Source organism: Pristis pectinata, chromosome 3, assembly GCF_009764475.1.
Source record: "Pristis pectinata isolate sPriPec2 chromosome 3, sPriPec2.1.pri, whole genome shotgun sequence".
Taxonomy (NCBI): Eukaryota; Metazoa; Chordata; class Chondrichthyes; order Rhinopristiformes; family Pristidae; genus Pristis; species Pristis pectinata.
This window is the reverse complement of record NC_067407.1, coordinates 80,340,705-80,353,162: the sequence shown is the minus strand read 5'-3', so window position 1 is coordinate 80,353,162 and position 12,458 is coordinate 80,340,705. Positions and strand designations below refer to the sequence as shown.

Below are 12,458 nucleotides of genomic sequence, written 5' to 3'. Positions count from 1 at the left end.
CGGTGAAAGTGTATTTACCTCACCATCTGGTTCTGCACTAGGTAGTGTGCTAAGTTTCAGTGCCCTTAGCCTTGATTGGATTTGCATGGTGTTGTGGTTAGTTAGCAGCTGCTGATTAACGGAGGCCCATTCCTCCCATTCACTGGATGTTCTCCTGTCTCCAGCAGGGGAGCACGGACACTTGGAAACACAGATTCGCCAACTGGATAAAGCCCTGGACACCAGCCGATACCACCTGCAGCAGACGGAGAATGTCATCCGCAGCAAAACGCCCACGGGTCCCGAGCTGGACTCCAGCTACTGGGGCTATGTGAGTCTGGGGTGGGGAACGTCTTGGGCATTGGGAGAATGGTTGGAAACTCAGATGTAGTGAGCCTAGGTCCAACCCTCGGTACATAGGATGACCAAGTGAGCCCTTTGTATGTCTAATTCATTCATTTATGTAGTTCAATGAGGATTTGAAACTGGGGTACGTGTTTCTCTCCTACAGTGCAACAGGAGTGCACCATTCAGCCCCTTGACCTTGTTCTGCCCTTCAGTTAGATCATGCCTGACCTGTCTCCTAGTTCAAATAGTTATTGATGTTGCAACCATCAACATCATTCCTGCTTTGGCAATGTTCATTTGACCTCTAACCTCAGCAGCTCTCTCCAGGAGAGAACACAGATTCCACTAACTTTTATGCGGGGAAAAAATGTTACCTGAAATACATAGCTCTAATCTACTTTTAAGATCAGAGCTTGTTGTTCCAAACTCCCCATCTGAAAGAAGTATTTTACTCCACTAGTCCCATCAAATTGAAACAGCTCTGTTAGGTCACCCATACAGTATGTTTACAAGTGACTACAAGCCAAGCTGATGCAACTTGTTACCTTAACTGAACCATTTTAGCTCCAGCGTCATCCTAGAATCCATCCTTCATGAGTGCAATGCCCAAACTCACTGAAGTATTGTTTAAAGATCCTTGTATTGAATGTCCCTGATACAACTGCTGTTAGGCCAATGTGACTTCAGTGGGGATCTACTGGAAACTCTGCCTTGTTGCGTTGGGGATTCCCATTGGTCTGTTGGGAGCAGAGCCCTTGCCCACCTCTCTGGAGTATGACCAGTGGGACCTGGAATTCAGTGAGGTAACAGAGTGCATCTGCCCCAGGGCACCATGACCTCCTCCTGGAGGTGTTGAGAAGTAACTCTCCAGGTTACTTAAATGCCACTAGTGATGTGGACATCTGCCTTTAGTTTATTGGTATTGGGAACTTTGCTGGACGTACAAACTCCACTGGTATTGTTGCCTGAGGATGCTGGTGAGTTCACCTCAGCACTTAATCCAGCATCACTTCATTTAATCCATTTTTAAGACATTGTGGGCACTGGAAGCATATGCGACCAAACTAGATAAGGCCTGATGGGACCAGAGTCATGTACCAATCAATCCGGAATCATGTAGGGATCAGACTTGGTAAGGACCATGGCTTTTGTTGCCTGAAACTACACCACTGATCTGACTTCTTTCAACAATCCAACAGCCTTGAGGTTGCTTTTGTTGATGTCACATTTTCATTGCCATTTTCTTTCTTAAAACTAGATTTGCAATTTAATTTTTATTTCACCAGAATCCTGGACTTTGAGGAGTGAGTTCCATCCATTTCTTCTAATGGCTTCAGATTGTTTCTGTTCTTATGGCTTGGATGAGTGATCTGCTTGAATGGTGAAATAGGCTCAAGGGTTTGACCAGTCTACTCCTATTCCATTAATAACCCAGGGGTGGAAGGAGTCGACATTTTGAATGTGTCTCTCCACCATGTCCATGCTGACCATTTACTACCCATCCATGCTAATCCCATTTTCCCAAACTTGGCCTGTACCTTTATCTGCCTCCACAGTTCAAGTGTTTGTCCAGATGTTTAAATGTTGTTGGAGTCTCTGCCACCAGCTCCCCCTCGAGCAGTGAGTTACAGATCCCCACCACCCTCTGGATGAAAAAATTCTTCCTCAGACCTCTTCTATACCTTCCTACCCCTTACCTTAAACCTATACCCTCTGGTTTTATACACTTGTGCTATGAGGAAATATTTCTTAGATATCCCCGATCATGCCCCTCATAATTTTGTATACCTCAATTGGGTGTCCACTCAGCTTCCTCCACGCCAAGGACAACAGCCTGTCTGGTCTCGTTCCCAGGCAACATCTGGTGTAGCTTCTCTGTAGTCTCTCCAGTGCAATCACGACATTCCTATAGTGCTCTGTCATTCAGTGAGATCATGCCTGATCCTTGAACTCCTGGTCTGGGCTAGAGAATTTCAAAGGTTCAAAGCCCCCAGCAAAAGAATACATCCTCACTTCAGTCCCTTGAGATAATGCCGTCCTACTTTGCCCACCCTCCTACCGCTCACCTCCCCAACCCCAGTCAGAGAAATCATCCTACCAGCTGTCTTTTTCAGATTCTTTCATACTTCACTAGATGCTTCCAGTCTTTTAAACCACAGAGACTATATACCTAATCTTCCTGGAAATCCTTTCCTTCAAAAACTGGGAACTGTTGTATTCAGTAAAATAGTGCATTGGGTTAAATCTATGCCCTATAAAATTCTGCTCCCTTGCTTTGTCTGCCATGTTCACTGATTCCCCATACAAGTGGGTTCCCCACCACCTGCACCAGTGGGGGTTGCTGTGTTGTGTTGGTTTGTCCTTTGCTACTCGTGTACGTCCCACATGTGCTCAACCTTCCTACTCTTCTGTTCCTCAGATGAAACTTTTGTCGGAATGCCGTGGTAGCATTGAGACGGTGAAAAGGGTAGGACATAAACTCAAAGAGGAGGAAGACAAGCTGTCTGGCTTCATTAACCTGACAAGTACGGAGACGCAGACTTCTGGTGAGTTGTCAAATCAATGTCTGTCCAACCAGGCAGCGTAGATGTAGTTTAAAACCTAGCATTTAGTAAGTTTAATGTATTTGACTGAAGCAGATGAATTTGGAGTTACGCCTCTGGGGATTTTCCTCAATTTGCTTCTGAGTTGACAACAGAGATTGATTGTTTAGACAACAATTGCATTATCCTTGTATCACAGGACAGTAGAAGGCAAGCTGGACCTTGGTCTTTCATTGCCTTGCAGTTCCTAAACCTGTGCCCTGTTGCAGCCAGCGATGCTGAGATGGTCATTAAAGGGCTGAGTAGTAAATATTGGAGGGGGAGGTGGTCCAAGATACTGCTAAAGGGGCTTGGCTGCAGCTGGGAGTGCCCAGTTGCTGCCTCACAGCTAACTGATACAGAGTGATTGGTGTGAATAATCAGTAGCCCCATTATTATCGCATCGAGGGGCCAGGATATTGAAGCCTATCTGGTGGAAAGTTTGCAAACATGTTACCTTTAACCCATGCACTTGAGTTGATCCTGAAGACTGTGGATAGTATCTGGAGGCATTTGTACTTCACTGCCCCTACCTAATGGCAGTTTGCTAGAGGAAGACCTGTGTGTGGCTCTGTGTGAATGTTGTTTACACCTGCTCAGTGTCCTAGCACTTCAACGTTTCTGGACTATCTGGAACACAAGAAAATAGGAGCAGGAGTAGGCCACTCAGCCCTTTGAGCCTGCCTCACCATTCAGTATCATGGCTGAACTGCCCCAGGCCTCTTCTCTTCCCTTTCGTCCTGAATTCCCTGATTGTTCACAAATTTATCTACCTTTTAGATACCACCAGTGATCCAGCCTCCACAACCCTTGGGGGGTGGGGGGGGATGTTGATGGTAGAGAATTTCAGAGATTCGCCTCCCTCTGCAAGAAATTCCTATGCACCTCAGTTTCGAATGACCACACCCCAGATCTTCTAGCTATGTCCCCTTGTACAAGATTCTCCCACTTGTGGAAAGATCTTGACATCTACTCTGTCATGGTCTCTCTGGATCTTCTGTTTTTTAACAAAGTCACCTCCCTTTCACCTTAAAAAGCCAAAGAATACTTCTCAGCCCCTCGTGATAGGACAACAGCCTCAGGAATTAGCCCGGTGAATCTCTTTTGGACCACCTCCAGTGTCAGACTATCCTTCCTTAAATAAGGGGAACACAACGGTGCACAGTACTTCAGGTGTGGCCTCACCAATATTATTACTGTAATATTTGTATTACAATTGTAAACAATACCACAATTGTAACAATACTTCCCTGTTTCTAATCTCCAATCCTCTTGCAATAAAGGCCAATGAGACATTTATCTTCCCAACCATTGGCTGCACTTGCCTGCTAAACCCTTAGTGTTTCATGCACATGAACACCTAGATCCTCTGTACTTCACACATCTTCAGTCTGGATGACAGGCAAATTCTGTCAGATGAGATGGCCTTCATCTGAGGTTGTGTGGCAGAGCTGAATTGAGTAGTGACATCTTTCTCACTTGGAATGAAAAGAGGCCTTAAAGGTGTTTTTCCCACCCCCCCACCCCCCCCCCCCACCCCCCATTTCATTCTTGAGAGAATTGCTGGAGAGTTCACCTCTGGATTGCAAAGGTTAGTGTGCTTATCTTGGGCTCATTTGGACATTTTGTATAGAGACACGAGACTACAAATGTGGAATCTGGAGCAACAAGAAGCTGGAGGAACTCAGCGGGCCAGGCAGCATCTGTGGAGGGAAATGGGCAGTCGAACTTTCGGGTTGAAACCCTTCATCTGGAGACGGTCCAAAAGAGGTTCACCAAGCTAATTCCTGGGATGCAAGGGTTGTCCTGTTGAGAGCGGCTAAGAAGATTGAAATTCTTTGGAGTTAAGAAGATCAGGGGTGATCTTATTTTTTAAAAAATAGCAGATCCAGAGAGACCATGACAGGGGAGATGCCAGCCGAGATGAAGGGTCTCGATGCGAAATGTCAACTGCCCACCTCCCTCCACAGATGCTGCCTGACCTGCTGAGTTCCTCCAGCTTCTTGTTTGTCACTGGACATCTATTTTGTACTGCTGCGAGTGAACAAGAGAAATGCTCCTGGACAATGATGAAAGTATGTCCCTTGTGGAGCAGCTGGGGTTTGAGGGCATGAGGTGGCTGTATCAGTAGCTCAGTGCACAGTTGGGGTTGGAGCCACCCAGTGTGGTGAGTAATGCAGGTCCTTGAGGTAAGGAACACAGGCACCATCCAGTTTAGAACATGCCCATTTTTTAGCAACAATGTGCTGGAGGAGCTCAGCAGGTTGAGCAGCATCTGTGAAGGGAAAGGAATTGTCAATGTTTCGGGTCGAAACCCTGCATCAGGACTCAATTGCCCAGTTTTTAACTCCCTTTCTATTTAGTTTAAGTGGATTTTTCTTTTGGACTGAAGCCCAGGCAAGTTCTAGACCAACTGGTTTGTTCCATTCAATGCCAGTGAGCCCCAGATACCCCATCCATGAGCTACCTGCCTCAGCTGCCCTCTAGCTGGGCAATTAATCAGCAGCATGTGGACAAGTCCCAGGTGTTAAAATACCGCAGGTCTGAAATTTCGGACAGGAAGCAAGTTTCACACTTGCATTCATAACTCCTAGTCAGATCTGTAATCCATCTGATGTGTCTCATTACTCAACCTTGTATTGTTGCCTTGTTGATATTGGCTAACAGAAAGGAACTACAACAGGTTGCTGTAAAATCTCCTTTGTCATTAACCAAATCTCTTGTGTGTAAATAAGATTTGCTGGAAATCTGTTTTTCTTAAGTGAGGCAAAGTGTTTCTGGATTTGCTAATATTCTGATGCAACCCCTAGGTTCAAAACTCAGCCTTAGAAAGAATATTTCACACAAAAGTCAAAGTCGAGTTCCGTATGCACAAGTACATGCATGCACAGGTGCAATGAAAAACCTACTTGCAGCAGCATCACAGGCACATAGCATCGTGTAGGCAGTATTCACAAGAAAAACATAAATCACACACAAATTTTATAAGAGAACACAATTAGAACAAAGCAAAGTCCATTTTAGTCTAAAGTGATCAAAGTGGTCATAGTGTTGCTAAACTGTAGTGATTAGGGTTGTGCTGGTTGGTTCAAGAACCGTAAGGTCGAAGGGAAGTACGTACAATTTGGACTGTTTCTACAGGTGAATGTGTAATCAATCAGAATCGGGCAGCAGTGAGCTAACCTGTTAAGGTCTGTCTTGTTTCCTGTGCAGGTGTGATTGAGCGCTGGGAGCTGATCCAAGCCCAGGCTCTCAACAAGGAGCTGAGAATGAAACAGAACCTCCAGCAGTGGCAGCAGTTCAACTCTGACCTCGTCAGCATCTGGGAGTGGCTGAGTGAGACCGAGGAAGAGCTCGAGCACCTCAGCAAGCTGGACAACAGCACGGACATCCAGACCATCGAACTGCGGATTAAAAAGCTCAAAGTATGGCCCAACTTTATCCTTTGCTGAGCAGTGAATAGATGGCGACTCTTTAGTTTGAAACTAAATAACTTGTATTTTCTCTCCAATGCCAACATTATTACCTGCCCAGAGTTGCTCAGACTCAGCAGGTCTGCAGCTGTAGTGTGTCCCTGCTCTGTGCCTTTCTCAACACTAGACTCAACTATCCTGGTGATCTTCTGACTCTCCTCTGGCTCTCTGCAAACTTGATGCCAAATTTGTGCAGCCTGTATCCTAACCTGGAATTTATCACATTCAATTTATACACCTCTGCCAGTTGGTCTGTGTTGGCTTCCAGTCCAACTACACCTTGATTACTAGTTTCCTCCCTCTTGGTTCACCTCTTCCTCTGCTTTCACCCTCCCCACCTTAGTGCATTTCCAATTACCTTCACCATTATCCTCAACCATGCATTCAGCTGCTTGAGACCTGAACTCTGAAACTCCCTGTCCCCAACCTCACATCTATCTTCCTTCAAGGTACCTGTTAAAACCTGTCTCCTGCACCAAGCTTTTGGCCACCATCTGAGTTGATACCAATTTTAGTCCAATAACATTCCTGTAACTCTGTGTATTGGATTTGTGAGTATGACACATTCACAATCTACTGGGATTCGAGCTGTGGAAATCAGCATATTCCCCATGCATTAGGATTGGGAATATGGAAGCTGGCACACTCCCCCCGCCCCGCTGTATTGGGATTAAATTGTCTAGATTTCAAAAATAAAAAAGATTGTCCATGTTTGGTATAATCTTCCTCAAATGCTCCTCGCAGTATGTTTGTGCCTTTACCTTGGTAGATTGCTAGGTTTGATGTGTAGTTGGCTCAGTACCCATATGACATCAAATTGTGTTTTTAAAAATAAATAAGGTTCATTATAACAATTGGAGTCCATTGACATCATTGTGTAATGATGTAGATTGTCCTCTTGAAGTCCAGCTCAAAATTTATGGGTAGATATCAGTGTGATCAATCATTTCCGTAACAGTTCTTTTTAAACATGCTGTATATGCCAAGTCCTCTTGTGTATAGTTTATAGAGTAAGTTTGGAGGACATGGTATTACACAGAAATCTTCTCTCATAGATCCCTTACATGGTTAAGACCTTTCCTGAGTGTATCGGCACCATGTACTGTCAGACCTTGGAGTGTGCTAATTGGCGACACTTGACCGTGTATAGCTTCTTCTGCTGAAAGTCCCTTTCCCCAGTTGATGGTCTTCTAGCGTTAATTTTATGTCTACTCCAGATGAGTCCCAAGGAACAGCTCATTAAACACAGAATCCTGTGTTAGCAAGCTGTTGGGGATGAACTGGGTCAGATGCTTGTGTTTCTGTCTCCATATCATTCCCCAGTGGAGCATTCCAGCGGGAGGTAGCTGATGGTCTTGTTCCTGCTGCTGTCTCAACAGAAGCTCAGAGTGGCTGATATACTTTCTCATCAATAATGTGTGCAGAGCTTGAATCTTCAGAGTAGTCTGGAGTTACTCCCGGACTTAGATCTGCATCAGTGTTTCTGCACTTGGCTTAAAACAGGCGCAGCTACATTCAGTATTGATGTGTAAAATGACCTGTTTACATAAAATGTTAAATACCTCCAACAGTACAAGTATTTCGTACTTCAGTAAGTTGACCTTGAATATTAATCATGCTTTCTTTTGAAGTTCCACAGCAACATGTATCGTTTGTATTGAAACCACCAACAAATCAAAGTTGGATTGGTGCTCAGTACTTCAGTTGATTTTGTTTTAATTACAGCACAGTTTTCTTTCAACTATTTTCTTCATGATTAATTTTCCCCTCAGCATTTGGATTAGTTCCAATGATTCCAATTGTTGGGGAATGCAATACCAGTGCTGCAGCTCCACCAGTGACAGGGAGGTGTAACTGCAGAGTGGTACACCAGCCATTTCCTTTGCATTCAAACTACAAGCCAGTCCCCATTTTAATCTCAGGAAGACCTTGCATTAATTGGTAAATTGGTTTATTATTGTCACATGTATTAAGATACAGTGGAAACATTTAGTTTTGCATGCATACATACATGCATGCATGCATACAGATCATTTCATCACATCAGTTCATTGAGGTAGTACAAGGGAAAAGCAATAACAGAATGCAGAATAAGGTGTTACATTTATAGAGAAAGTTTAGTGAAGGCAGACAATAAAGTGCTTGGCCATGACGGGGTAGATTGTGAGATCAAGAGTCCAACTTGTCGTACATAGTCTTATAGTAGCATGATAGACGCTGACCTTGAGCTAGGTGGTACGTGCTTTCAGGCTTTTGGATCTTCTGCCTGATTTTTGGTGGGGGGGTAGTGGGGGAGGGTGGGAGTGATGTGGAGGAGGAGGTGGAAAGAGAATGACTGGGGAGGGTGCAGTCTTTGATTATGTTGGTAGCTTTACCGAGGCAGCAAGAAGTGTAAACAGAGTCCATGGAGAGGAGGCTGGTTTCCATGATGTGCTGAGCTGTGTCCACAACTCTGCAGTTTCTTGCGGTCACAAGCAGAGCAGTTGCCGTACCAAGCCGTGATGCATCCGGATAGGATGCTTTCTATAGTGCATCTATAAAAGTTGGTGAGGGTCGATTAGGACGTGTCAAATTTCTTTAGCCTCCTGAGGAAGTAGAGGCGCTGGTGTGCTTTCTTAACCATGGCCTCTATGTGGTTGGACCAGACAGGCGATGTTCACTCCTAGAAACTTGAAGCCGTCAACCCTCTCGACCTCAGCAGTTGATGTAAACAGGAGTATGTGCACAGCTCCCGTTCCTGCAGTCCATGACTAGCTCTTTTGTTTAACTAACGTTGAAGGAAAGGTTGTTGTCATGACACTGTGCCACTAGGCTCTTTCTCTCCTTCCTGTACTCCGACTCTTCATTATTTGATATTCGGCCCACTACGGTGGTGTCATCTGCAAACTTGTAGATGGAGTTAAACCACGCAGTCGTGAGAGCATAGAGAGTAAAGTAGGGGGCTGAGGACGCACCCTATTGGGGCACCAGTGTTGAGGATAATCATGGCAGAGATGTTGCTGCGTATCCCTACTGATCACGGTCTGTTGGTCAGGAAGTCAAGGATCCAGTTGCAAAGGGAGATGTTGAGTCGAAGAGTTTGGAGATGAATTATCTTGAAATTAGGTATTGAAGGTGGAGCTGTAGTCAATGAATAGTAGTCTGATGTAGGTGTCTTTACCGTCCGGTTGCTCCAGATAGGGCAGGGAAATGGTGTCCGCCGTGGACCTATTTCTACAGTAGGTGAATTGCAGTGAGTTGAGGCTGCCATTGATATGTGCCATGACCAGCCTCTCAAAGCACTTCATGATGTCAGAGCCACCGGATAGTAGTCATTAAGGCACATTACCTTAATTTTCTTTGGTACCAGGATGATAGTGGTGGTCGTAAAGCGAGTGGGAACCTCAGATTGAAGTATTTTAGCAGCTTAATGTAGAGAAACAGCCTAGGTAGATGCTGAGCCAAAGGAAAAGCTGGGAAGGTTTGCAAAAGCTTGACAGAGCTGAGCCTCCAGTTGTGTCCTGTATTCGGGTAGCTTCGAGTTGATTGGAGCAGAGGTGTTTCTGCACAGTGGTGGCCAAGGAGCCAGAGAACACAGAGCACTCCACTCCCAGAGTGAATTTGAGACATGATGAGTTTAAAGGGATATTTTCCATTATAAATGTTGACTTGGGGAACTTCAATTGACCAGCAAGTCTATGCAGATGTAAAATTCTTTTAATATATAATAAATAATATAATAAATACATATTATGCAACTTCTTATTGTCTCTCCCAACCACTAGCAGTTTTCACAGGGTGTTGAGCTAATGGAAAGACTTTGAACTATGGGCTGCTCTCTTCCCCCATTCACTCAGTCAGCTGATGAAGATGAGCTGAAAGAGTCGCTTCAACTGCCCTTTGTGTTTGTTTCAGGAGTTACAAAAGGCAGTCGATAATCGGAAGGCTATCATCTTGTCCATAAACCTGTGCAGTGCCGAGTTCACGCAGTCGGACACCAGTGACACGCAGGAGCTCCGGGAACGCTTGAGCCAGATGAACAAGCGGTGGGACCGAGTAGGCAGCCTGCTGGAGGACTGGCGCCGCACTCTGCAGGATGCCCTCATGCAGTGCCACGTAAGTTCTGCTGGTGGGCCACTCCACAGATCTCCAAAACAGTTGTACCTTGTCCATCCTCTCCTGGATGTGAATCCTGGACCAGATTAAGCATGTGTTTATTAGATTACATTGTATAACCCATTGCAGATAATCCAGTGAAGAGGCAGAGGTTTGGATTGCTAACACTGTGCAAGCTCTTGTGGATTTTTTTTTACAAGAGACTGTTTTAAGTGCTTTACACCTTTTGAAATACATCCAGACTGTAGATGTTGTTGTAACATAGGGAAATGTTTGTGCATAGTAGGCTCATTCAAACACCAGGGCATTTCATTGTTGAAAGTTGATGCAAGTCATTTGTGCAGACCTAAAAATGTTATAATATGTAATTAATACATACTTTGCAACTGGTTGTTGGTTCTCCCAACCACAACCAGTCTTGAAGTGTTGTGAGCTGACAGAAGAAATTGGGTTTAAGGGATGTTTCTCCCTACATTCACTCAGTCAGCTGATGAAGGTGGCAGCTCAGACACTTGCCGATCAGATGAACCAATCACTTCAGATAACTTACTCCGTATAATTGACTGAGGAAAGTTATGACCTCCTCACTATTGGTCTAATTTTTCTACGTCTTCCTTGCATCTTCTCCAGTGGCCCTTGGTTTATTATAGTGATTGCACACTATTTCAAAGGCTGATCTAATCAAGCTTGATACAAGTAACTTATCCACATTTCACTTCTGTCAGTGTGCAAATTATTTCCTAATGACTGACTACTTTGCTATTTTCCATGAGCTTATTAACCTGCCCAGATCCTTGGAAGAATTCCTTTGCTCTTTAAGTAGAGCCTTGGGATTTGTAACACCACCTGAAGGGCCAGATGAGAATTTTAGTTGAGCATCTCGCGTGAAAAATGGAACCTCTTTGGCACCACATGAGAAGTATCGGGCTGAAGTGTGGATTTCAATCCCGAAATGGGACTTGGACTCTTGACCTTCTGATTTGTGGCTCAGTGCTGCCGCTGAGCCACAATCGACAAATTGGTGGCAGGTAGTTTCCTGGTGCTTGGAACTGGCAGGTCTACTGTGATGTATCTGACGTCAGCTTTGCACTTCTACACCTGCAGGACTTCCATGAGATGAGCCACGGCCTGCTGCTCTGGCTGGAGAATATAGACAGAAGGCGGAATGAAATTCTCCCCATTGACCCTAATCTGGACCAGGACACCCTACAGGACCATCACAAGATGCTAATGGTGAGACCTACATTGGATCTTATTCTGTCCTTAGTCTAATCTCAATGTTATTGGTGGATCAGTTTAACTCTTCCCACTGAGTGACTTGAGTGCAGATAATTGCACAGGTAGGAGGGAAGGAGTTGAGGGTAGGAGGGACGGGAAACAGCACCTGGATAAAGTCACTGTGCTATGCTTGTACTTGGGATTTCACAAAGATATTCTTCAGGTTCACACTAGATGGCACCATGTCTCAGCGTGAGTTTAACGTGGAATGAGGATCGCAGAAGCAGGACCTTGCTGCATGCAGACCCTGCCTGCCTTGTATAACTATCAGCAGAATGCCCTGTCCCTCATACACTAGGGTTCTCTCCCTGGGTCAATACTGTTCATTTCCCTGTGTACCGAGTTCTTTATTCACACCACCCACTCTGTTGGAAGTGGAAACGCTTGCTCTGCATTTTCCCGGTCAACCTTTTGCAGCCCTCTTATCAGATCGCCTCTCCACCTTTTCTTTACAATAGGAAAGTGAACCAGCCTGAAATGTCATCTTTCTGGCATTTATAACCTCATATTTCTGGTCCTATTTTTGTAAATCTTCCTTGCATATTCGCCTATGGCTGTTGGTTTATTACAGTGGGTGTACATCATTGAAAGGCTGAGGTAATCGAGGTTAGAAAAAAGTTGCTTAACTTGTCCATATTTCACCTCTGTCAGTGTGCAAATAAATCCTAATGACTTGTTTTGTTATTTTTCATGAGCTTATTAA

The 12,458-nt window shown here is 44.8% G+C and overlaps 1 protein-coding gene across 1 annotated transcript in view; it reads left to right on the top strand.

The window, feature by feature from the left end:
• Positions 1–12,458, top strand: part of syne1b (spectrin repeat containing, nuclear envelope 1b) — a 392,896-nt gene that overhangs the window by 361,206 nt on the left and 19,232 nt on the right. Inside the window, 5 exon segments of the mRNA XM_052012795.1 lie at positions 165–310; positions 2,747–2,873; positions 6,123–6,334; positions 10,277–10,477; positions 11,582–11,710. Of these exon segments, the coding sequence (XP_051868755.1) occupies positions 165–310; positions 2,747–2,873; positions 6,123–6,334; positions 10,277–10,477; positions 11,582–11,710 (815 nt within the window).